The sequence below is a fragment of the Phyllostomus hastatus genome, unplaced genomic scaffold (assembly GCF_019186645.2).
Source record: "Phyllostomus hastatus isolate PE091 unplaced genomic scaffold, TTU_PhHast_1.1 phas_scaffold_387, whole genome shotgun sequence".
Classification (NCBI taxonomy): domain Eukaryota; kingdom Metazoa; phylum Chordata; class Mammalia; order Chiroptera; family Phyllostomidae; genus Phyllostomus; species Phyllostomus hastatus.
The window spans coordinates 729,172-754,869 of record NW_025334027.1 but is presented as its reverse complement, the minus strand read 5'-3'; the positions used below and the strand labels follow the sequence as shown (position 1 = coordinate 754,869).

At 55.7% G+C, this 25,698-nt stretch overlaps 2 protein-coding genes across 4 annotated transcripts; one reads left to right on the top strand and one right to left on the bottom strand.

Moving 5' to 3' along the window:
- Nucleotides 1–493: 493 nt before the first annotated feature.
- Nucleotides 494–11,963, bottom strand: SNRPD3 (small nuclear ribonucleoprotein D3 polypeptide). Its single transcript, XM_045819772.1, has 4 exons — nucleotides 11,818–11,963; nucleotides 10,443–10,586; nucleotides 2,821–3,013; nucleotides 494–967 (listed from the first exon to the last, which is right to left on the bottom strand). The coding sequence occupies exons 2-4, from the start codon at nucleotides 10,566–10,568 to the stop codon at nucleotides 906–908; spliced, it is 381 nt and encodes a 126-aa protein (XP_045675728.1). The 5' UTR covers nucleotides 10,569–10,586; nucleotides 11,818–11,963; the 3' UTR covers nucleotides 494–905.
- A 104-nt stretch (nucleotides 11,964–12,067) lies between these two features.
- Nucleotides 12,068–24,825, top strand: GUCD1 (guanylyl cyclase domain containing 1). Of its 3 annotated transcripts, XM_045819769.1 has the most exons (7): nucleotides 12,068–12,265; nucleotides 12,808–12,971; nucleotides 17,494–17,578; nucleotides 18,410–18,575; nucleotides 19,659–19,795; nucleotides 21,586–21,827; nucleotides 22,493–24,825. In XM_045819769.1, the coding sequence occupies exons 2-7, from the start codon at nucleotides 12,929–12,931 to the stop codon at nucleotides 22,582–22,584; spliced, it is 765 nt and encodes a 254-aa protein (XP_045675725.1). In that variant the 5' UTR covers nucleotides 12,068–12,265; nucleotides 12,808–12,928; the 3' UTR covers nucleotides 22,585–24,825. The 3 variants fall into 3 exon arrangements, with proteins under 3 accessions (XP_045675725.1, XP_045675727.1, XP_045675726.1); XM_045819771.1 differs by lacking the exon at nucleotides 12,808–12,971; XM_045819770.1 differs by lacking the exon at nucleotides 12,068–12,265 and having other exon boundaries at nucleotides 12,728–12,971; nucleotides 19,704–19,795.
- The last annotated feature ends 873 nt before the right edge of the window (nucleotides 24,826–25,698 follow it).

Below are 25,698 nucleotides of genomic sequence, written 5' to 3'. Positions count from 1 at the left end.
AAGCTGTAGCTGTGCCAACCAATGCTGAGATGCTCTGACAAATGCACAGGAATCGGTCCCCACATGACTGCTTACAAAGCCAGTACAGGAGCCAGATGCTGGCCACTAGGATCCTCTGAATTACCTTTTAGTATCAGATTACTTGTGCCTAAGGGGGAACCACCAGGCTCAGAGGCCAGAGCACTGGACTGTGTCAAGGGCCAGGGGGCCCATGTTGCATTTTCAAGCTGAACTGATGACATTCCCGTGAAGGTTACCTGAACAAAGCACCGTGCAGTGCCCGCACCTGGAGATAAATGAGACAGCCTGTGCGTTTGCAGAGTTTTCTAAGGGCTTATCCAGCCGATTGGCCTGGAACAGCCATTTAAATCTTTCTTATAACTGTGCGGCTTCAAAGTGCTGGCCCTTTTCCAGGACATCTGCCAGGGCATCAAAGTTTAACCTGCTGCCAAAGCAAACAAAACACCCAACTCCAAAATGAACACACAATCTGTACTTTTTCAAAAACAAAAAACAACCACCATATTTATTGAGTTGGACATACCCCTCGAGCTAAAGAGAAAGATGTGAGAAGAAAACCCACGAGAGCCTGGCCTGCGCACTCCGACTGAGCGCCGCCTTGAGCACCACCGGGCGCGGGTTCGAGGACGGCAGGCCCGACGGGCAACCGACTGATGCTTCTCTCTCACATCAAATTCCTATCCCCCTCTCTCTGCCTCCCTTCTCCTTTCTCTAAAAGCAATAGGAAAAGAAAAATCCTTGGGTGAGGATTAGAAAAAAAGAAAGAATACCCAGGACACACTCATAAGCACATACTCTTCCATTTTGATAACTTGAAAGAAAAAAACCAAAAAAAAAAAAAAAAAACCCCAAAAAAAGGAAAAAGTTCTGCTCGGCAGATAAATTTATCTTCGTTTCTGGAAGATGTTTCCACGGCCCATTCCACGTCCTCTTCCTCTTGCAGCCACTGGAAGGTGGGGAAGAGAGAGGACAAGTCCAGGTCAACACAGTCAGCGAGTGCTCATGCCACAGAGCATCTGGAGCTCCGGACCGTGGTGTAGGAAGGGGCCTGAAAGGCCACCTGGCTGCCACCACACCTGTCCCCATCACAAGGGAACACGGAAAGCCAGAGCGAAGCATGGCCTGGTGCCTGGCAGCAGGGCCGGGGCAGGCGCCAGGCTCCTGCCTCCAGCCCAGCACCAGTCTTCACAGAAGCTGGCGGGCAGGGCACTGAGAACCAAGGGTCTGGGGGGCAAATCTGGGAGCCACAACGAAGATGAGTTCCCAGAGCTGGCCCAGCGTGATAAAACGTAACAGGTGCATTCAATTCACACTGAAAATTCTGAAACAGATACAGTTAAATGTCAACTTCTGTTAAATCTAGGTGAGGGGTTTTGTTATTCTTTGACCGATTTTGCATGTATGAAATGTTTTATAATAGCAAAACAAACAAACTCACACACAAAAACAAAACCCCTCTCTGTACAAAGGGTACAACAAGGGGTCTAGGAGGGGACCAGTGGCTTTCAAGGACAGGTGCAAATATCCCAATGGCTACCTTACCCTTCTCTCTTCTTACAGAGCCTGGAGCTGCCCCAAAGAGGGAGGGAAGTGACCTGAGAACCCAGCACCTGCTGAGAGGACCAGAGCAAGGGGCTGGGAAAGGCACAGATGGCACAGGCAGAAGCCTGTGGACCTCGGGCAAATTCACTGCCAAATGCCTTCTAGTGCACAGCTACTGGGTTTCACCTTATGCTGGAGAAGATGGTACAGGTACACAGTGACAATGGGGAGAGCCCCTCCCTGAGAAAGCAGAGAGAACAGCAGTTCTAGCAAGAAAGCTGGCATTCCCGAAACCGTTCCTTCTCCAGGACAGAAAGTCCAGGGCTTCTGGTTCTACTCCCCACAACTGCCTCTTGTCTACAAAGGGCAAGAAGACTAACTGATCCATTTTTTAGCAAGGCATTTTAAAGGATAGCTTTACTGAATCTTTAAACCCAAAAGCTACCTCATATACAAAATACATACAGCAGCTAGGGAGACTGATAGAGAATCCAGAGACCTTCCTACACTGTAAATCTTTTTACCAACATTGAGGCGAGGCAGATTCTAACGAATACACTGGCTTTCTTAGCTAGTCAACATGGCAGAACTTTCTGCAGACCCAAACACAACGCCACTGAGTGGGCTAACCCAGAAGAAGGGCCAGACTAAGCCCCTGGGAAACGGCTCACCTCACTTTCAGAACATGCGGAAGAAAGAATTTACTCTCAAATAGAAGCAGCTTTGAAAACGAAGCCTGGGCCTGTCACGGACAACGGTGGCTTAAACTGCGCGCTTCTGGTCCGAAAATGGGTCTCTGCCACCAGCCTTTCCCCTGGCTCAGGCCGAGGGGCGACCGTGTCCCTGGGCTCTCTGGGAACTGTTACCCCACTGCGTCAGAAGTCAAGCTAACCCACATAAGAGCAAGCTTCCTCCAGGTCCCTTGGCCATAACTTTAGAAACAAGGGGCTTTTCCTAGAGAAAAGACTAATCTGCTTTTTGCTTAAGGCAGGAGTCTCCATCTTTTTTCTAAAGAGCCCCTCTGGATTTTGTATAAGCCTTAGGAATGCAACCAGGCGAGGCAAGACAGAGAGGGCGGGACAAGGCCACACGCCCCTCACAGGTAGGGGCCCCCAGAATTTAGGTCAAAGGGGTGGCAGTGAGTGTGGAGATGGCTAAGTCAGGTCCACCTCCACGCCCAGGCAACAGCGGGGCCCTTTCCCGGAAGACACACAGCACGCGGCACGCTCCCTCCAGCGCACGCACAAGGACACCTACCTTGGGCCTTCAAAATGGCAGCTTTCCCCCGACCGGCCCCGGAGCCTTGGTTTTTATTCTTCATGCTCTTTAACATTGGTGCGTTTTTCAGCATGTCAGGCAAAATCAGGAAGCGGATCTTGCTCCCACGGATGTACACCTGCTCCAGCTGCGCTACTCGGCCATCTCTGTACGTGACTGTGATGTTGGACATCTGGAAGAAAGCCAGCTCATCAGCACGGGACAGCAGGACCAGCGGAGAACAGGGCCCACAGGCGGGGGAGCCCTGGCTGGTGGGAGGAGTCCAGGAATGCACAAACTAACACCATGAAGTAAAGGAACCAGGCAAAGCTGGGGTAAGGCAAGCACCTACTGTGTGCACCAGGGACTGTGCTAAGTAACTTATTACATATGAAAGGTGACCCCAAACTTGGAATTTATAAAAACTGTGTATTTATTCTTCTCTGTTTAAACCTCAGTCCCCTCAAAGCACTCTCCATCTGATCAGCACACCCGCTGAGGCACCTTCCACCGCTCAGAGCAGCTTTCCAACTTGTCAGTTTTCATCCCTTTTAGTGCTCCTGCTGGGTTTTTTTTGTTCGTTTCACCTCTTCCACATCAGCAAAACATTTCCATCTGAGGACTTTTTCATCCAGGGCAACAAAACAAATCATTCAGAGCCAGATCCGGTGGACAGGGAAGGTGTGGCTCAGGGGCCAGGCCACTTCCGGTCAAACACCGCTGCACACCCAGCGTGGTGTGGGAGGCACACTCGTAAACCACCTGTCATGAAGCAGGCAAACGTGCTGAAAGAGTCTTCAAAAAAAGTTCACTGAAGCTGAATGCAGCCTCTCACAACAACACCAGCTGGCACACTGCTACAGATGGGTTCCTAGAACAATCACCCAACAGAAGAGGCCTGTATACAAAGAGCCCGCCCTTGTATATAGTCCTCACAGCACCTCCAGAGTGGGTATGAGCTTTCCATTTTTAGAGATTTAAAAAACAAAGGCACCTGTCCAAACTCAAACAGCCAGAATGCAGGGGCTCCAGACGCAAGTCCAGGTGACCTAGCTCCAGAGCTGTAATGTTGCCATACTGCCTCCCTGTCAGCATGTGAAGTGCGCTCAGTGGGGATAAACTCTGAACCTTTGATCTGCCTGTCCAAACAGCGCCCTCTCCTACATCTGCTGTACACAGCACACAGACTGCAAGGGCACCGTGAAGGTCACAAGCACGCAGGAGGTGTGGTTGCTGTCCCCTCAGAGTGCATACTTGAGAAGAGCCCCTCTGGCTTGGGTGAGCAGGGGCTGAGAAGTGGAGGTGGCAGTGCCCGCACAAAGGGCTGGCTTATTGAAGAGGGTCGAGGCAAGGGCTGGCACAGAGAGACAGGACACTCATGCAGGAACCTACAGGATGCAAGGACTGGAGCAGGGAAGTGCGATGAAGGACAGGGCCATCACCTCAGACGCTGCGGGAGTCACTGAAGCTCATGGGCAGGAGAAGGCCGTACAGGACGAGGACAGCACTTTGGAAGGACGATTGTGCCAACGGGTAAACTGTGGGATGGAGGGATGGAGGGACGGGGAGCTGAGAGGTGAGATCAACCAGGACATTGGCCTGATGTGGGAAGGTGACACAAAACTGCCAGTGCCAATCTCAAAGGGTAGCAGACGTACCAGAGAAAGGAGCTTGTTTTATGAATCTTCTGGAGAAAAGGGGACCGCAGTTTACTCAGAGTGGGCCAGGCCCACACCGCAGGGAGCTGTGCTGTCTCCCCTCTTACACCCCCTCATGCTTTTCTCTAAGTGCTCACCGACCGACCACCCAGCCTAGGCGTGCACACCCAGCGCACTCAGCAGAATTTCAGTTTCTAAGTCCTTGCCACCCTGTTCTTGCCCCGAAGAACATCATAACCACCGGTGCCACACCAGGTGTGGTCACAGACTCCCTGAGAGAGGAACATGGACCTGACCCAGGCTCACAGCCCAGGCGCCCCCATGACTCCAGAGAAGACAGGACAGACCCGAGACCCCACACATGAGGCCCAGGCCTGCCATTCGCAGGGATGGAACCCTGGCTAAGTCTCCCGGCCCCCGAGTCTCTGTTGCCTCACCTGCACAGTGAGGAAAAACACGCCTAACAAAGCAACACGTAGCGAACCCTTATTAGTGTCCCGGAAGATTTCACGCAGCAAGTTACTTTCCATCACACACTCCTGCAAGAGACAGACTCTCGCCACCGCCACCAGAGATGAAGCGGCCCAGGGCGGCAGGGGCAGACCCCCGGCCCCAGAGGACCAAGCCCAGACTGCTCTCGGTTGCCCTGCCCGAGCTCGCACCGCCCGTGTGGCCTGGCTGGGGTGGAGGCCCAGGCCCATCTGACCACACCCATTCTCACCACCGCTTACTTCCAGAACTGTTAGGGAGGAAACTGAATGGGACAAGTATGTCTAAATGTTGTTCCTATCATCGGGCTTGTAATGGGACCTCAGTAAATGGTGACTCGAAGTGACAGTTAAAAATGTCTATTTTGAGGAAAGCATTTGAGATAAAAAAAAGTCTATTTTGGGGGCCGTGCTGCCGCCAGGCCACTTCTCCAGCACACACCGGCATTCCTCATTCCTTCCTGTCACAGTGTCCCCGGTCTGGTTGGGAAATCTCGGAGAGGCTGTTATATAAGAGGGACACGATGTAAACCAAGTGTCTTCACAAACAGTGCGTGTTCTGGCTGAAGCAGTATGGAACCAGGAGCACCCTGACTCCCACCCGAGCCCTCAGAACTCGGCCTGCCGTTGCTTTCACACCCCCCGCCCCCCTACCACCGCTGCAGGGCAACAACTGCCCTGCGCAGGAAGCCCCCCAGCCCACTGCCCGCCCACGCACACAGCTTGTTTGTAATGAGCCCAAGCTACGTTCCCGTGTCAAGTCAAAGGCAATAACTTGAGTAAGCCAGGTTTTAATGAAGGCAAGAATACCCAGTTTACTCAACCTTCCCAAACACCACAATGAAACACAGATGGCATAAGCAAGCCAAGTGCCCAAACTAAATGCCATCCTGCGGAAGAGACGATTTAGTGCAGCAGTCCCCATGGTTCTCCAAGGTCCAAAAATCTTTGTTAAAGATTTTACTTACTTTTAGAGAGAGGGGAAAGGAGGGAGAAAGAGAGGGAAACATCAATGTGTGAGACACATCAATCAGTTGCCTCTAGTGCGCCCCCAAATGGGGACCTGGCCCAGAACCCAGGCATGTGCCCTAACGGGGTATTGAGCCAGTGACCCTTTGGTTTGCAGGCTGGCATTCAAGTCACTGAGCCACACCAGTCAGGGCCCATAGTCCAAAAAACATTAAAAGGAAAATTATTCAAAAATAATTCTTAAGTTTTAAACTGCATGGTATTCTGAGTAGCATGATGATGTCCTATGCCACCCGTTTTGTCCCGCTGAGGGCATGAACCACCCCTTTGCTCACTCCGGCCACAGTGCACATGTGAGCTCAGTGCTCACCTCTGAGCCACTTAGGGGCCGTCTTGGGGATCAGACCAACTAACTGCCTCAGTGTTCAAGTAATCCTTACTTTCACTCAGTGATGGCCCCACAGCCATTCACCCAACTTTTACTGCGGCACATTGCTACAGCTGAGGCCAAGACAGACGGCCCCGGCCCCGGCCCCAGGGCGCGGTAAGGCCATGCCGGGTACCGCAGAACCCCCAACCGCAGCGTTCCTGGGGCGGGCACACGGCAAGCGCCCTGCCCTACCGTCAGCAGGGGAGCCCCCTTCTCTCCTTCTGACCCCTTCTCCGCATCTTCCTGCCCGAGACCTGACAGAGCGGAGGCTCTGACACACCCGGAGGCCAGAGGAGCTAACAGGTTTACCCCACGCCTCGTCTTTAGAGACTGGTTAAAACCAGACTTTGGGGCTGCAGACTTGGTTTAGACCCGCTTCTTCCATGCTTGGTCCCTCTGGGCATCTGGCAGTTATGTCCTGAGTCTGGTCTATACAATCAAAATGGTGTGCTTATTTCTATTCATTATTCTTCACCTTAAAGCTCCTTTTACAGTTTTTAATATTTCACCAAATATATGACTAGAAGAATTCTTTCTTTAAAAAATTATTTTCTGACTTTGAAGGAAAACCCCGTAGCTCCCCCCTTCACATTTAGCAGAGCCGGGGTGCTTCAAGCCCCTGGTGCCTCTGCATAACTGAGAACAGAAGCTTCCCCACATGGAGGCCGCTGGTCCTGTCCTCCACACCCAAGCTGGACAGGAGACAGGCTTACTCCTTCACCAGACCCCATCTCTGCTACAAACAAAAGTCAGCTGAAGCAGAGCCTTGCTTATTACCCCTGGCACATGGGGCCCTCAGCAGATACTCTGCACAGCCACATGTAGACATCCGGACTGTCATCCAGAGCTGACGCCACATACCGCGGCACTGGCCGCCAGGTTACGCTCGCCTTGCAGCTGCGGGGTGCGGGAACGGGAGAGCGAGACTCCCTGCCTTCCCAGCCAGACAAGCCTCGGATGCACAGAAGAGTCTGTACCCTCTGGCCCCACAGGCACCACCCCAGGGACCTCATCCTGGGTTTAACACATGGATACATTACAATTTCAAACGTAAAAAAGGGCTATTACAGATGACATTACAAATACCCAAGGAACCCCAAAGGAAGGCCCATTTTGTAGGGGAATATTGCTGGGCACACTAGCTAACATCACCTCCACCAGGTCCCCGGAAAAAAAGTCTGCCGTATCTGAGTGCCCCGGGAAAACCACACTAGTGGTATTTATCTCAAGGACACCGTGCACTTCAGAACTGATCATTTCCCTTTGCCTGCAAGTCCTACTCTCACACCTGAACATCCCTTTATTAATCGTGCGGGGATTCAAGTTTATGTTTCTGGATACTGACTACTCCTGGCTTCGTTTGTTCAGTTGAGCTTAGTTGTACCTTGACCTACCTGTTACTTTTATCCTACCAATGAGTTTTTGTAAGCCACCTCTAACTCCTTTTGAAAAGGGACAGAGAGTAAGGATTACTTCCTCTGTAATCCTCAAGTTAAGTAATAACAAGTAAAAGTTAAGTAATAAAAACCCAAAACACACCCCGAGGGAGAAAAGTCCATGCCAATTGTGGCTGTTGTAAGAGTCTCTCATTTGTTTTCCCAATCTCTGTGGTGTGTGACCCACCCCGTTTTTACAGTAGAAAATATTATTAAAACCCAACATCAAATGGTAAATGCTAAACTCCAGCTGCCCTTAGCACAGAACCAGCAGAAAAAGTTCTGAGAGGGATGCTCTTATCCCCAAAGCTGCCAACCGGGGCCCACAGGCACTGTCGGCCCCATCGGCCCCCTGGTTCCCAGGACCGTGAGTGAACTGTGCTCAGTGGTCATCACCGCCAGGGTCGGCTCTGCCACAGCCTGCTGGGTTTTATTCGATGTGGCAGATTTAGGTGGGCTCAGTGAAGACTAGCACCTTGGCACCAGCAGTGTTATGGGCTGAACTATGCCCCCCGCCCGAATTCTTATGTAGAAGTCTTAACCGTTAGTATCTCAGAATATACCTGTATTTAGAAACTGGATCTTTAACAGAGGCAACTGGGCCCTAAAACAGTGGCTTGTGTTACTACAAGAACAGATTAAGATAAGGCACACACAGAAAGAAGACCATTTGAAGACATAGGAATAAACTGACCATCTACAAGTCTTCTTTCACGGCCCTCAGAAGAACAAACCCCGTATGCCTCGATCTCGCCTTCTAGCCTCCAGAACCCTGAGAGAGTGCATGTGTGGTTGAGGCCACCCACGGTGGAACTTTGTATGGAAGCCCTAGAAGATTAATGCAGGCTGGAGGCAGGTGGCTGGCCCCCATTGATTGACAAGCATCTGCTTATTTATTCTGCAACTATGTTCTTTAGGCTGAGGTCCTATTTTCACTATTGACTTAGAAAGGAAAGAACAGAGGGTGAGGGAGGTCAAAAGCTCCCTCCAAGCCACACCAGGAGACAGGCCGCAACCCGATTTCAGGTATGTCTGCCATGGAGTCTGTGCGCTTTACCACACACTGGCTGCCTCTGAGAGGCCACCCGGGGCCCCTGGTCAGACACCCTCAAGTTACAGATGGGCAGTCTGAGGCCCTAAGCTCAGTAAGCTGTCCAAATAGCTAAATAAACACAGCAAGATTCTCTACACACCGCACCCCCAGTCTTGCATTCTACTCACCGAACTAAAGTACCTGAAAATGAGTAAGGATGCCTTAACCCAGAGGGCTGGATCTTTGTGGCACCTCACAAAGGCCAAGGCGGCCAAGGCCACAGGACCTGCAGAGAGCCCAAACCTGCAGTCACCAGATGCCTATCTCCCTGGACACCAGGAAACTGCGCCAGCTGGTCAACTCACTCGGCGGAACAATGCTGCTCAAAGCTACAAAGAAACCACAAAAAAAGGAATGATCCTGGGAAGCAATGAATAGATACCTGACCCACAGTGTGACTTTAGGTAAGTCACTTTACTTTTTTGACCTTCCGTTTTCTCACCTGGGAGACAGTAACAGGTACTCTATGTTGAGTTTATAATGCACAAGGTGCTGGGCTGGCTGCGGCACACACATAACTCATCTGACCTTGGGAACGACGCTGCGGCATGAGTGTTACCCCTGTGCTGAGTCCGTCCTTCACAGGGACCACAGGTTGGATGGAATGTAGGGAGCCAACAACCTCCAGATGCCACCTTTGGGACCCACCACAGCAGTCACCCTGAGGCCACTCTCCCCAGGCCAGTCAGCCAGTGACCGACTACAGCGGAGGTACTAGAGCCAGGCCATTTCTGCCCCACACTAGGCTCTTCAGTATCAGCATCTATACCACACAGGACCAGAAACAGCACCATCCCCATTTCACAGACGAAGAGACTGAGATGATGAACATACCCGAGGTCATTTAAGATTCAAACCAACATCTGATTACAAAATCTCAGCTCTTAACTGATGGTTAAAGGACAAAGGAAAAAGTATGCCAATACTTTTTAATGCCATACAAATCCATGTGATTTTAGCAAAAGGCAAAATAGTGCCAAGGGAAGGACACCATCATCAGGAAGCTGCTCCAACATTTATTAGCAGGTAACATTCAGTAGATGAGTCCTTTAATCTTATTCTTCCTATTTTACGGATAATAAAACTTGCACCGAACCCACTCACCTAAAAAGGCAGTTCCTATAATCAAATGAGACTCAGCCCCTGCCCCCAAGAAAAATGGCAAATAAACACAATAAGTGAAGAGAAGATTCTACTAACTACAAAGTATTATGCAAATGCATGGAGACAAATGGATAATGGCCCAAACTTGAAGGATTCTAACGAAGGAAGTAGTACCACATCTCTTAAACAGGTCCTCCAAATATGGGCGGAAATGGTTATGGAATTAAGAAAACTAAGGACAAGTTAAATATTCCAACATTCCAAATGGCTCTTCCTCATGCTCACATCCCTGCACCTATAACAGTCCCCAGCACGCAACAGGTGCTCCCTAAATAACTGTTCAGTGAGAACAACCTCAGAAAGACCTCCAATCACCACTTTCTGTTCTCCAAGACAGGGGCACAAGGTTCCCCCACAAAATTAGGTGCAGAGCAGGGTACCTACCTGGCAGTTCATGTTGTCTTCTGCCTCGATGAGCTTCCCGCGGTACACCTCGCCGGTGTTCGTCTCACACGTCACGATGTGACCTTCAGCTTCGTGCAGAACTTTAATCGGCACACCAATAGACATCTTGGCAGGAAGAGAGTTCTACAGTAAGAAAGACAATGGTCAGTTCATCTTTCAGAGCCTGAGGAGGCATGTGGCGGACACCATGCCTCCCTCAAGGACTGACATGCCATCTCCCTCTCTGGTACCATATGTCCTTTTATCTTCATCAAATAACCAATTTTGTGTGTCAGGGGGAGTGAGAATCGTAATACATGTACCTCTGTCTCTCTCTTCTGGAGAGACAACTGTGGGTTGACAATACCATGTAGACCTGGGCTGTCCAACACAGCAGCCACTGTCCATACATAACTATTAAAAGTGAAACAAAATTAAAAACTTCAGTCCCTCAGTGACACTAGACACGGAATTTCAAGTGCTCAACTGCCACATGTGGCTATATTGGGCATACATAGAGTATTGACTATTGCTGATATAAACAATGGATCCAGGCAAATCCAGAAGAGGTTGTGCATTTAATTCAACTTCTTCAATGCCCTTTGACCCTCCACTTCACCATCAAGGCTAAAAAGAAAATATCCAAGTGTTCACAAAGTGACAATATGCCCTAAGTGGGAAATGCTTATCTTGGGAGGAAAAACAAAACCACAGGGCAAATGCCCTGCGACCGAATAAAAAATAGGTGGATTTTTTTTTGTATTCCAAAAAGAACAAAGACTGAAGGTTGGGACCCACTGTGTGCGTTCAAGGGAGGAAAGGAAACATGAGGTTGGGAAAGACAGGCTTCCTTGATGAGAAGTCTTAGACATCCGAGTTTTCTGCTGAAGACGATGGGGAACCACTGCAAGACTGTAAGGAATGATCCAATGAAAGGCAACAGCACTTAGAAAACGGATGTACCAGTTTAGAAGCAGGAGAACTTGATGAAACTTCTGGAATAGTGTGGAAAGCACGAGGACGCTAATGCCTGAAAGGGGGATGGAGGCAAAGATGCAAGGAAGTTTTACAGGGTTTCCCCAGGTAGCATTCAGGGGATGGAGGCAGCCAGCCAGAAAGGATTTCAGTGGCCTGCGTACTGCCAAAAGCACTGGCCCGGAGACACATAGAAAGGGAAGAGCGTGTACTTCGGGGTAAAGCTAATGAACTCACTTCCAGGCGCTAGTCAGGCGACTCTGAGGTTTGGGTGGCCCGGGTTTCCCGCTCTTCTCCCTCCCCGAGCCCTGCAGAGCTACACAGCAGTGCGTCCTTCTCCAGCCCCAGGTCCCTTACGAATGCCTCGGCCTACCCTTCCCTGCCCTGGGCCTCTCCTCACCGGCTCCGGCCTCCTCTTCCTTCCCTGTGCGGCGGCAGTGGCAGCAACTCAAGTTACTGCGAGGGCGTGAGACAAGCGAATGGCGGCACCGTTCTCCCAGAGTACCACGCGTTCCCAAAATGCCGCGCGCAGAGCCCGTCCCCTTCCTTTTCTTGGTAGTGAGCGCGGTCTCACCTCCGCTTACTCATCACCCCGCCGGGTGGGAAACGTGGGCTTTGGTGCGATCGTTCCGGCCCCGGAAGAGAGGACTGATAACGGGACCCGGGTGCCGCCGGAAATACGGACCCTCAGGCCGGCAAGCGGAGAGGGGGGATCGCGTTTCCAAGCACCCCACAGCAGGGACGGGCTGACCATAAGGCAGGGATCTGAGGCCTGAGCCCTCGGATCGGGGGTAGCAGGCTGCGAGGCCGAAGGCTAGGACCCCACCTTTGGAACCCGGCACCTCCAGGTAAGGGGCGCTCTGAGCAAGGCGAGGCATTTCACTGTACGGATAGGGAAAGTAAGGTATAGAGTTGGGGAAGGGGGTCGTCCCTGAAGGGATTCAGAGTAGGTTTAAATCTTCTGGAGTCCTGGGGTGCCTGAGACCAGAGAAGGGCTTGGACTTCAGGCTGACAAGGAGGCGGGGCCGAGCCGTAGCTGAGTAGCGAAGGGGTAGAGCCTCTGGGGAGCCAATGTTCGCGAAACCCCAAAGCTTCGGGGCGGGACTCAGAGAGAGGGGCGGGGCTTCCGGGGAACGGAGGCGAAGAACCCACGAGTCAGCGCGAGGATTGGGACAGGGGTGGGGTCACCAGAAGCCGAGACTGCGAGTTGCCCGGGAGGGCCTAGACCTGGAGCCTGGGCCCTATAGAAAGGCAAAAAGAGGGGGCTATTTGGAGGCCCAGGGAAGGGGCGGGGCCTAGGGAAGGGGCGGGGTCCCGGGATAGGAGGCCTGGAAGGGCCGGGGCGGGGCTTGGGGCGGTCCAGCAGCGGTCTCCCGTACTCCCCACCGAGGTGGCGGTAGAGGTGGCGGCGGAGGAGCTCGACACTTACCGGCCCCGTTCCCGCCCCTGTCGAAGCCGAAGCTGCAGCCGGTGCCAGGCTGGGGCCATGGGCGCCCCGCGCCGCCCGGGTCATGAGGACGGAGGCGGAGGCAGCGGGGCCGCCGCTCGAGCCCGGTTAGTGCCACCCTGAGGGCCCAGCCCTCATCCCGGGGAACGTGGGGGATCCCGCCCTAGCGCGGGGCAGGGTCTGGCCGCGCGACCTTGGGCCGACCGCCGCCTCCGGAGGAGCTATAGAGCTTCGAGCAAAACCTGGCCAGGTGAAACACAGGCGCCTTGGCCTCCCAACTCCCAGCCTTGGTGTGTTGGGTGTCCCTGACATTCCCAGGGCTGGGACCTCAGTAGCTCTAATAGAGGTCATGGTAGGAGGGTCCCGGGTTGTGAGGCAGGGGCGCCACCTTCTCTAAAAGCGAAAAATCCTGCTGGAGCTGCCTTGGGAAATGCTGACCCCTGGGGGAACTGAGGCCTAGAAGCACAAGGAACTGTGGAGAGCACAGAGCAGTGTCAGGGCACTTCCTCTGGCCTCCCAGACTGTTTCGTCTTGTACAGCTCTTCACCCTCTGGTTCCTTCTGTCGCTTCTGCGTTCCTTTGGTGCAGAAACCAAGACCAACATTCAGTGTCATGATTCTAAGAAGGGAAGGGGAGAAGTAGTGACTTCTGCTCTATTTAAGGCACAGGGTTGATGAGAAAGTGCTAGTACTAGAAAATTCTGAAGTGGAGAGGTCAAGAGCATGTGGGACCCTGCCACTAAGGCATCAGTGTGACCTTAGTGTCTGCAGCAAGGAGTTGGGCCTGATGCTATCCTGGGGGTTGCATCTGACTCCCTCAACTCTGTGATCTTGCACCAGGCACGTACTTTTCCTGAACTTCAGTGGGGTAATGGCTCACCTTCACAGGGAGCTTTCTCTGAGCAGGCAGTGTGCTACGTAGTGTACACGCAGTGACTCATGAATCCTCCTAACAACCTGGTATGAAGGTTACCATTGTTATTTTCACTTTTGCGGATGAGCTGACTGAGGCTGAGAGACGTTAAGTATTCAGGGCCAGGGAGCTGCCTTCCTTCCTTGGTGACAGCTGCCACCTGAAGCCAGCCAAGGCCTCCTAGGCAGACCCTAGCTCTCAGGTGGGACAGCCCCTCTGCTGCAGGCATCAACAACTAGCAGTGGCTTTGGGCTTGGAAGGCCTCGCCTACCCTTATCATCCCCTGCAGGAGTATCTTGGTCCCTAGGGGCTGACCTGCTGGTGCCAAGACTGGGGATGTGTGGCACTTTGGGGCCTTGGGATTAAGGGACTCCAAGGATCAGGGCAAGAAGAGAAAGGACAGCAGAGTTCAAAGCAGTTGTCCTGTGACACATTTACAGCTGGGCATAGGGGAAAGCACAGACAGACTCAAAGCCCAGCCGAAGATGGCCCGGCCAGTTGATACCAGAGTCCAGCCCACAGAGTGAGGGGGGTCCATGCACAGAGGGCTGTGTCTGGAAGCCTGAGAGTGGGGGTGCTGGGCATTGCAATGGCAGGCAGGCCCGGGGCATCTCAAGGGATAAGGCCTTTGGAGAAAACCACCTTTCACTCACCAAGCATGTCTGAGGGCCTGCACTGGGCTGAGGGCTAAGAGGGGGTAAATGCCACCTTGTCCCCACCTGCCAGTGAGGGATTCTCCCCCTGTCCAGTGGGGAAGGCAGACCACCTCAAACACTGCATATTGAGGAGCTCAGAGAGGGAGGAGGGCCAGAGCATTTGGACATTCAGAGAAAGGAGATGGTATTCCAGACTAAGGGATATCCAAGAGCAAAGTCTGGGGAGTAAGCAGCCCATGTAAAGAAAAACAAAAGGCAGTTTATGGCCCCAGTGAGTTTTTGACAAGGGAGGCATGCCACCATGAGGGGACAACACCCTGTACAGAGCCCTCCTTCCACTCAGTCCACCTGGGGGGAATGATCTCAGAATATGAATCTTGGGAGGGCAGGGCCTGGGTCTTAGTCACTGTGAGCCTAGCACACAGTAGGCACTTAATGTGCTCCTTTCTTCCAAAAAATGTTTATTGAGTTGCTACTAAGCACCAGACACCAGGCACTGGGAGTAACAGTGAACAAGTCAGCAAATTCTCTGTCTTCAGGAAGCTTACAGTCTAGTGGGGAGACAGAATAGCTTTATTATTATTATTATTATTATGTTACTTTTGCTAAGTACTGTGAAGAGAAACAAACAGGAAGTGGCAAAGGAGTGATCTCTTCCCCCAAAGGCATAGTCAGAGGAGGGGACTTTGAGCTGGCATCTGAATGACAGTAAGGGGCAGTCTTAAGAACAGCAAGGGGAAGAGTTTCAGATAGAGGGAGCTACATGTGCAAAGGTCCTGGGGTGGCATGAAGCTTGCTGGGTTTCCAGGGTAACAAGAACAGGGTGAGTGAGGGGTAAGGGCCAAGGTGAAGCTGGTGGGGCTCAGGCTGGGCAGGGCCCTACAGACCATGGTAAGGGGTGAGAACTTTATTTAAGAGTAATGGGAAGCTATGGATGAGATCCCCCTGGCTTCTGTGTACAGAGACAGGAGAGGATCTGGGAGTGGAATTTAGGGCAGAGGACAGGTGGGAGTCAGACAGGATGAGGCCCTCAGGACTGAATCCATCACAGTAGGAAGAAGAGAACATGCAAAGGCCTTGAATGAAGGGTCAAAGGTACCTGGGGTCAGGGGAAGGAGAGAACAAAGCCTCAGCCCACCCTGGACTCAGTGTGGCAGGTCCCACCAAGCTGGATGGAGGGCAGGGTTTGCGCCAGCACCCAAAAGGGGCTGTACACACATTCCTGCCTTGAGCGCTCATGGCACTTTGCAAGCTGGCCTCTGTGATGGTGCATGTCACAGAGGAGGAAGCAGGCACAGATAGGTCCAGCACCTTGAGGTCGCTCAGCCTGCAGGTGGCCTGCACTTGCCCATGCCACCCTGCCTTCCATGCTGCTGCACGCCCTTGGAGAAGGGGAGTTGGGTGAGAAAGGCCAATGCAATGCAGCAAAGGAGCAGTCACGTGACCCTGCCACCTGGGAATGTGCAACAGCACAGAAAGACGCAGACAAACTCCACACAATGGTCTTCCCTGTGTGAGGTAGAGTGTGAATTCGGGTCTGGTGGGATTCCAGAGAAAGGAGAGAATGCGGCCTGTCTGTGCTCAGGGAAGGCCCCGGAAGGGGTGGCGCCTGTGCTGGGGAGGATTGAGACGCAGAGTAGGAGCTTCAAACCCACTCCAGGCAAGGAACTGCCCAGACAAGGCCAGCAGGTCCGACGGCAGTACAGACCCTGGGGCTAGTGAGTGGCCCTCCTGATTGGTGCTTGCCACAGGAGCCAGGGCTGGCACGGCAGGCAGGTCGCTGGGGCAGCTCTGCACAGGCTGCTCTTGGGTCCCAGAAAGACCCCTGAGATGAGGATACAAGGTGGGCTGGGTTTTCGTGTGTGGAACGGGTGTCACCAATGAGCCGAGAGCGGTGGTGACAGCTGGAGGGAGGTCCCTCCTGGCTCGTTAGACTCTGAACTTGGTCCAGACTGATGGAACGCCAGAATGCGAGAGTTCTGTGGGCTGGTGCCAGCTCGCCCCCGCCTCAGAGCTTCCACACAGGCTGTCCCCGAGAGGCCCTGTGCTTGTTGACGCTGTGCTCTCGGGGTCGTGCCCCCACCACTCTCCTGGCCTCACCCTGTGCTCTTCTCTTTCACGTGCTCGCCTGTGCTGTCCACCAGGACGGGGCCTGGCACCAGCCGCCGTGTCTGTAGTACACGTGCCGGGCACTTGCTAGGCGCTTGGGAAATATTTGTTGATTGAATGACTGGATCAGACCAAAGTCCCCCACTTTAGAGATGGCCAGACCCAGCCCAGCAAGAGGAAGTCTGTTTCTCAGTCCACAGCCAGCCAGTGGCTGAGCCCGAGCAGGAATGCCTAGGTCAGGCCCTCTCTGCTCCACCTCACTGCTTGGCAAGGACATGCTGAGAGGCCGCCCAGGGTAGCATCCACATACACAGCGTACATCGCCGTCCCCTGCTCTTAACCATGGGCTTCATACCTTGGTGTCCTTGGGGGCTTTGAAGTCAGACTAACCTCCGGGACCTCGTGAATCCAGACACGAATACCTGCTCTGCGCCTTTTATGTGCTGGCCTTGTCGCTGCCTCCTCCGAGCTCCCATCGAAGAAGAGGGCCCTGAGCGAGAGAGGCCGGTGGGGCGATGAGCGCACATGGGGGCAGGGGCGGGGCTGGGTGGACAGATGTAGCATCATGAAGAAGCAAGAGGAGGTAGCTCGGGCACCTGGGAGGCCAGGAGAGTCCAGGCGGAGGGAGCCGCATGACAGGGAAGCCCTGCCTGCAGGGCAGTCTGGCGAGGACAGGTGCAGGTGAGGCGGCAGAGGCTGCTGGGGGGCAGCCATGGTGGCACTGTCCTAAGAGGCGTGCAGACCAACCACTGGAGGAGGGCTCTGTGTGCAGCTGACCTGCTCTGACTGGGGCCTGGGGAGGTTATCACTGTTGGAAGGAGAATGGAGCCTTTCCTGGCAATAAGAAAGGCCCCTGCACATCTGGGCGGGGGCCAGTGCCAGGGGTTCCGGTGGGGGCCACAGTGGCAGGCACTGCGCCAAGGATCTGTGACTGTCCCGTGTTTCCACGCAGGGGACTTCGTGCAGCTGCCCGTGCCCGTCATCCAGCAGCTCTACCACTGGGACTGCGGCCTGGCCTGCTCCAGGATGGTGCTGCGGTGAGTGGGCGGGTCGAGGTCCTCACCATCCACACCACGTGCTCTGGCTGTGGGGAGACACAGGGAGAGACCTGGGTGGGATTCATCATTCACGTCGGGGCTTGTGGGAGGCCCAGCTTCCATCGAGGCTCACTGCCATCTGCAAAAGCAAAGGGGATAGGACCAGGTCTTCCAGGGGCCCCCTCTGGGAATGCCTGGGACCCTGGGGATGGCCAGGGAAGTCCTTGGTGCCCAGGCCTGGCCCACAGAGTGACCCCATGGCTGGGCCTCAGGCTCCTGGGAGACTGGGTCACTGGGGAGGCAGCCACTTAGTTTAGGCTGCATGAACATCACTGGAACTTTGACCCTCAGAGCCTGGAGGACCGCGGCCATCACCTTATGGGAGGAGTTTTCAGGTGGCTGCCTGCCTGGAACCTGGGAGCAGCTTCTCCCTTACCCACCGTACATCCTGGAATTCCAGGCAAGACAGGGTTCAACAAAAGAATTCTCTACCTAAAACTTAGAAAACCACTGATGTGGTACAAGCACCTCATCTTAGAGATGAAGCTGGTGAGGCCAGAGAGGGTGGTGACTTGCGCAAGGTCACATGCCCACAAGAGATGTGAGATGCGGAATCTGGGCCCTTGACTGCAGGGATGACAGCACGGCGCCCAGGCAGCTTCAGGTTGTGCCCGGGCAGTGTGTGGGCAGGACGGAAGGTTTCATGACAAAGGACAGAACCTCCTGTGGAATGGGGGCTCTGCCAGTGGCTCATGGGCCCGCAGGTGGAGTGTGACCCAAACCAGCTTCCCTTCGGGGGCAAGCAGCCCTCAGTGGCCTGTCCACCCCCAGGTACCTGGGCCAGCTGGACGACGGGGAGTTTGAAAGCGCCCTGCAGGAGCTGCGGCTGACCAGGAGCATCTGGACCATCGACCTGGCCTACCTGATGCGCCACTTCGGCGTGAGGCACCGCTTCTGCACCCAGACCCTGGGTGTGGACAAGGGCTACAAAAACCAGGTGGGTGGCCGGCCACCGGGCTTTTGCCGGGTTCAGTAGCTGGAAGAGGGTGCGGTCAAGGCTTGCACACTTGAGTGGGCACACAGGTGGGCAGAGACCAGGGGGCAGCAGCAGATGTGCTGTGGGCAGGAGCCAGTCAGTCTGGGTGACCTTCCCATTGCACCCACCCAAAGGACCTGAGCAGCGAGCTGGTTCCTCCCAGCACTCCCACCCCAGAGCCCCTGCCAGGTGCCCGCGGCAGCACGTGTGGGCGTGCAGAGGAGCATCTCAGGCTGCCTCCCACGCCCTTCCCTGTGTCCCTCCGCGCCAGGTGGGGCGCAGGGCCGAGGAGCACAGCACTCGACCTCATCCAGCCGTCCTTTGCCCATTTTCTCCCTCCTCGCGGGAATAGCTGGCTGCAGGCTAGGTTGTTGGTATTCTGGAATAAAACCCCAATACCTCTTTTTTTTTTCCTTTTAAAAAAGAATGCCGACATCAGCTGGTGGATAACCAGTGCATTTCTCTCCCCTTCCTGCACAGCTGGAGCCGCTGTGGCCTGCCCCTGAGGCAGCCCTCAGCCCAAGCTCTAAAACTTGGTGGAGCAGAGTCGCTCCTGGCCATTTGGGCAAGAGGGTGGTTGTGTGGTGGCCAGTCAGCCTGATGGTCCCCTGAACCTCCCCAGCCAGAAAGAAGGCCCTTGCACCTGGTTTCTGCCGTGGCTGCAAGGCAGAGCAAGGGGCCCAAGGGCAGGGTCACTTGTGACGGCCCCATGGGGGCTCTGGCCCCCTTGATACCTCTGTACCAAACACAGTGCACTCCTCGGACCCTGTGTGGCTACTCCGAGTGGTGGCTGAGCGGTCGTTTTCACTCACACCCATGAGGAGCACAAGCCTGGGGCTGACCGACCTTCCCGAGGGAGCCAGTCCAAGCCTGGCTGCCCACGCATCTCCTGAGCATCCTCTTCCTGCCTGTGCAGGGCCCTGCACACTGCGGCCAGCCACCCTGTCGGCTCGGGACAGAAAGCTTTCTGCCCACGTGCTGCCTGTGCTGTCTCCCCCAGTGGGCTGGGCTCCTCCACGTCCTGCCACTTCTGCCCCCACACAGGGTTTCATCCAAACGGGGGACGGCAGCCTGCCCTTTTCTCTTCAGTCCTTCTACAGGAAGCACTTTGACACAGAGGAGACTCGGGTGAACCAGCTGTTTGCACAAGCCAAGGCCTGCAAGGTGCTGGTGGAGAAATGGTGAGCCCCCCACCACCCTTCCTTGGGTACTTGCTCACCCATCGACTTGCAGTGGGGGCAGCCTCATGATGGAGGGTGAAAAGGGCCAGGGCCTTGGGAGTCAGGAAGAGGTGGGGTTCCCTGCCCAGGTGGCAGTGGGCACTGCCGTCCCCCTGAGCCTTGGGTTTTTCGTCCATAACAAGGGGACCTATGGGGCTACAGGTGGATCCTGAGCAGGGGCTGGAGGTACAGGTGAGCAGGACCGACTCCAGCCAGTTCTGGGTGGCATGGGACAGAACACAGTAACCCAGATGAAGGGGGAACGGCCTGGGAACTTGACGGCATGGTCACGGAGGGTGATGGGGACCACCTGGCTGTCTAGGGGGGCCTGGCTCCCAGATCGCCCCACGGTCTCTGTGACCTGACATGGCTCTTACCTTCTTATCGGTCTGGGGGGCAGACCCTGGGGGTGACTTGCCCAGCTGTGAGCGACTCTTCCCTGGGCTCACTGTGGGCACCGTGCTCAGGCCCGACGACTCCTGTCCCGGCCGGACTCTCCTCGACCACGCTTCTCAGCTCTCCCTGCTCTTTCCGGATTTCTGTTTTCATTGTTAACGTAATGCAGCCACACTGTGGGTGATTTGGAAACGGGGAAGTCTCCACGCATCCTTAGGCCGCAGGAGCCCGTGTTGGAAGGAAAGGCAGCAAACGCTTACTTAGCGGCACTTGGCAGCTGCTGTCTTGTTGAGTGGGAAGTCAGTGCTGTCCACACTCAGGGGGGAAACCGAAGGTGGGAAAAACGGTGTGAGCTGCCCACAGGACGCCCCCCACCCCCAGCAACTTGGCCAGGCCATGATCCGAACCCACCACTTCCACGCTGTTGTCTCATGCAGCCCGCTGCCTCTCCTTCCAGCCCAGCCCCTGCTTTTTCTCGTAGCTAAGATCCCACTCCTGTTCCTACTGCTGGGAATTCAGCCAGGTATTTTGTTTCAAAGACCAAATGGGAAAATGACAAGCTCTCAGGACTGAGACAACAAACCCAACTGCCACGTGACTTGGCCATGGGCTGGAGCTGGGCCAGGCCGCCGCTCCCCTGGAGAGTGCAAAGGAAGGAGGGCCGGTGCAGAAGGCGGAGCCCCCAGCCTAGGGGACCCACCCCCGGCCTCTTCTCCCCTTCTGGGTTCTGCCTTGTGGGGGGTACCCCACGAGGCAGCTGGCTCTGCTGGCCTGGGGTTCCCCTGGCAGTGCTGCTGACCAGCCCTTCCTGGGCACCCACTTCTGCCACCGAGGAGCCTTAAGGAAAAAGAGAAAAATGGCCCTTGCAGGGAAGTCTTTGACTTTGACACTGGCAAAGCCATGCCTGGCCAGATTTGGGGAATTAAATTGGACTAACTGTTTCTAGTGTAAACCACACATGATTCAGGGTAAAGGACCAATGGAGGCACCTGACAAACAATTCACTTACCCTCTAGGAGGTCGGGTTCTACATGCTGCTCCACCAGCCCCGGTGGGGGCTTGTCTGGGCCCGACCTCCTGCCACCCTGTGCAGGGGCTGATAGGGCCAGCTTGTTCCTGATCGCACTCAGAGCCCCTGCCTGCCCCCCCCCCCCCACGCACTGGTTCTGTGCTTGGCCTTGGACTGAGCCTGGGCCACAGCAACAAAGCAGGACATTCCCACTTGCAAGGAGCCCAGGGCAGAGGGAAGAGCAGCCATGTCCCCAAACTGTGTGGCACATGGCGGAATGGGCCCGGCAGGGATGGGAGATGGGGGCTGGGCCCGGGGCCCTGGCTGACCCCCCTCCCACCCACAGCACAGTGAGCGTGCAGGACATCCAGGCGCACCTGGCACAGGGCCACGTGGCCATCGTGTTGGTGAACTCGGGGGTGCTGCACTGTGACCTCTGCTCCAGCCCCACCAAGTACTGCTGCTTTGCCCCCCGCGGCCACCGCTGCTTCTGCCGCACCCCCGACTACCAGGGCCACTTCATCGTGCTGCGTGGCTACAACCGGGCCACTGGCTCCATCTTCTACAACAACCCGGCGTATGCCGACCGTGAGTGTGGGGGGTGGGAGCGGAGCGCAGGGACCCCCGGACCCCCCAGCTCCTTCCCACTCACCCTGGTAGGGCCAGGGCCTCCCTCACTGCCTTCTCCCCAAAGACCCTGTTCCCCCTGGACCCCTGTCACCTGTGCCATCCCTCTGGCCATGCAGCAAGCCAGCCACCACTCTCAGGCCATGCTGGCGTCCACACCCAGGTCATTACCAGGCCTGGCCATCTGTCCCACACTGCCAGCCACTCACCACCGTCCAGGACCCCACCCACTGTCTCATGCTGTTAGACTACAGCTTCCTTCCCCTCCCCGACTGTGTGGCACCCGTAGACCTGCTCACAGGACGGTCAGCATGCCCATCGGAAAGCCTGCCTGGCCCCACCCCCTTCTGGGGCCCACACAGGGCTCCCCACTGCCCTGGGCAGAGGGAAGGGCTGCCTTGACTCACACAGACCTGCCCCACGTGGCCTCGAGCACGTTTCCTCCCTTCCCTGGGCCTCACTTGCTTCATCCGCTGACTGGGGTGGGGCAGGACCAAGCTAACAGAGGCCACAGCAGGCGAGCAGGGCTTCCGGGGGTGGAAGGCTTGTGTGGCGAGGGGTGGCGAGGCGGCGGGACGTGTCCTCCCCGGGTGCCGGTGAGGCAGCGCTCTCCCGCTGCCCCGCAGGGATGTGCAGCACCAGCATCAGCAACTTCGAGGAGGCCAGGACCAGCTATGGCACGGACGAGGACATCCTCTTCGTCTACCTGGACAGCTGACAGTGGGAGCCTGGCGTGTCCAGGCCCTCAGACCCCGCCCTGCCCTGCCCTGGCCTGGCCCACTCAGGCGGCCCTGCCCCAGGCCCAGGGCAGCTGGGGCTTGGATGCACAGCTTCGGCCTCAGCCCGTGTCACAAAAGCCCAGGGAGCTCTGGGGGGCCGCAGCACATCAGACTCACCCGCCAGCAGTGAGTGCCATCAGGCCACCAACCCTTGCACCGCTGGTTGCTGGAAACGTCCCCAGAGCTCCTGGGCAGAGCTACCCCAGGACCCTCAGCCTGACCCCAGCTGAGTCCAGGGGGCCACCCAGCCTCAAGAGTTCCCTTGATGCCTGGGCCCATTGCCCCACAGACCTGGGGACCGAGCCCTGGCGAGAGATGTTACTTGTCAGGGCAGCATCTGTGTGTTTGGAGACTAGCCGACCCCGGCTGCACGGCGAGCTGTCCTCACCCTTCTCCCTAGGAGTGCTGCAGGGCCCCCAAGTCCCCGCGGCTGGTTGCGAGGCCTGTGGCTCCTGCGGAGGGCTGGACCTCAGGCAGAAAGGACTCTGGGGCACCGCAGCCCTCCTGGGACTCCAGCTCCACAGGTTGTGTGTTGGGCAGGAGCCTGCTTTTGCTGGCCCACAGTGCTGGCCGTGCTCAGGGAAGCCTGACCCAGAGGGCCAGAGACAGCTGCTGGGCCCCAAAGATCCCCCCGCCCGCCCCTGACCAGGAGGCTCCCGACACTCACCTAAGTCCCACAGTGGGGCCCATCTGAGCACAGGGAGCCCAAATCTTGCAGGGCTGGGGCGCAGGGCCTGTGCTCCTCAAGCAATGGTCAGGGGCGGCCTGTGGCTTCCCCCTACCCCAGTGTTCATGCCAGAACCTTGCACAGAGTGTTGGGTCTCTTCTTTCTGGATGGAGAAGGGTGGCACCTGCCCGGGCCACACAGCACGGCGTGGAGCATGCACTGGGAGTGTTGCCTTCTTTTTCTCTTTTTTTGGGCGAGGGTTGGTTTTTTGAGATTTAAGTTTTCACTTTTGGGGAGAGAGTCACCCTCCAGATAATAATAGTGAGATTGCAGGTACTCTGGAACTGCTGACACCTCTCTTCATGGGGCAGACAGGCGAGTTAAAGTTACCTTACAAAGAGCAGAGGACTCCCAGCTGGTGGGCTCAGTGCCAGGGCCCTCACCTCACAGAGTCCCGCCCAGTCTGGGGGAGTTTGCCCAGGAGTCTGGTGGAGTTGGGTCTCGAACCCAGGTCTGCACCTAAAAAAATAAGGGAAGTGGATCATTCCCAGAGGGGCTGGGAACACCCACCCACCCATCAGGGGCTGCCCCTGGCAGAGGGGTCCCAACAACCTATCTGCTCCTGTGCCCCTGTGTCTTGGTCTTCCAGTGCCCGTGGCATGGTGTGGTGGCAGCTGCTGCCCCTGCCCCCCCTACCCCCATAGCTGTCCCCTCCCCTCCATAGCAGCCCTGGGGCAGAGGTGGCCTCTGCCTGCAAAGGCCATCAGACCACCAGCTGCATTGCTCCTCAACACCAGATGCAGCCATGGCTGGGAGGGAGGCGCTGCAGCTGGGCAGCCACCCTGGTTTCAAGGCTAGTGCTGCCTTCACACTGGTCTGTCTCTTGCCTTAATGCGGTGTGGCCCCACACCCCAGTGAGCTCTGGTACCCAGCAGTACCATGTGTGATAGCCGTGGGGTTGGGGCAGACTCCAGAGGGGTCTGGGTGAAACTGTGGGGAGGACAGGTATCACGGGAAATGGGAAATGGAGCTCTCAGGGTGGCTGAAAGTGAGGCCCCGTGTGCAAGCTGTCAGGGAGCGCGAACTCCGTGGAGAGTGGTCACAGCACTGCCATCTGTCACGCAACGTGTGGAAACACTCTGTCCCTGGGCTTGGAGGATGGCTTCTCAGGGCGAGCCACAGGTTAGGGGGCAACTGTCTGGAAGGCCAACAGGAAAGCTGCCTGCCCCTGAGATGGTGCTGTCTTCCTGGAGAGGGTTGAGGGGGCGGGACACAACCCACACTGTCCTGTGCAATGGAGAAATCATGAAAACGGGACCGAGGAATGGCCCCGTTAGGAACTGCTGCCTACAGAACATGGCGCCCGTGACCCCTGTCCACAGCCGCAGTGGACAGTTGGCTTTGTTCTCTCCAGCCACATGGGGACAAAAAGAATCTTTTGCATTGCAGAGATTTTATACATATATTTTGTTTGTAATGAGCCATTCTCAATAAATGTTATTCTTCTGCAAAATGGTGGTGGCCTCTGGCTCACCTTCATGGATTCTTGTCTCCTCAGTACGGTCATGTGGGAACCACGTCCTTAGCTTGCCACACCGCTTTTAGCTGGGCTGGGGTCCAGTTCTTTGCTTTTGGGGGCCTGCATCGGCCCCTGATGCTTGTGCGAGGCCTAAGTGGGGAATGCTGGGGTGGAAGGGTCTCAGATCTCAGCTGGACGAATTCTTGAAGAGGGCATGGAGGGTGTAAACCCGTGGATAGGAGGAGGGCCAGGGATGGGGAATGTCAAGTGAGGGGGACAGTGGGGTCCACATGATGGACAAGAGGGGACTCCAGCCCTCCCTGCACCCTCCACTTCAACCAGCAGTGTATCTGCTAGCTATTGGGTCCTTCTAGTATTTTGTTTGATAAGAATTCTCCTGAAACAGGAAGTGTTTGGAAATCTTGCATTATCTGGCACCTTCGGACCTGCTCAGCTCCTACAAGGAGCTGATGGAGTCAGAGCCAGCTCTTTGGGTAGGGTTTCGGGTTTCCGTGTCTGGCCTGTGCTCTCATCCTGACTGATGGCTGCCCTGTCTGTCCCCAAGCTCATGCTGTGGAGACACAGAAGCAGGAGCTCTGGCCGAGGTCTTGGACTCTGCTCCAAACTGGAGAGCAGCCCAGCTGCTGTGGTTCCCAGCCAGAGTGCGCCGGGCAGCACGGCACATGTAGCCGACAGCATGTGGACACTAGTGAGCCTGCCCATCTGCACTTCTGCGTCAGCCTTCTGCCCACCCAGGGGAAGGGGCCCCGCTCCGAACAGGCATATCAGGGGCTGGGACAGGAGTAGGAATGATTGTTTTGGGGCCTCTGAGTGGCCAGTGAATGCAATTATGGGAGAAAAATGACC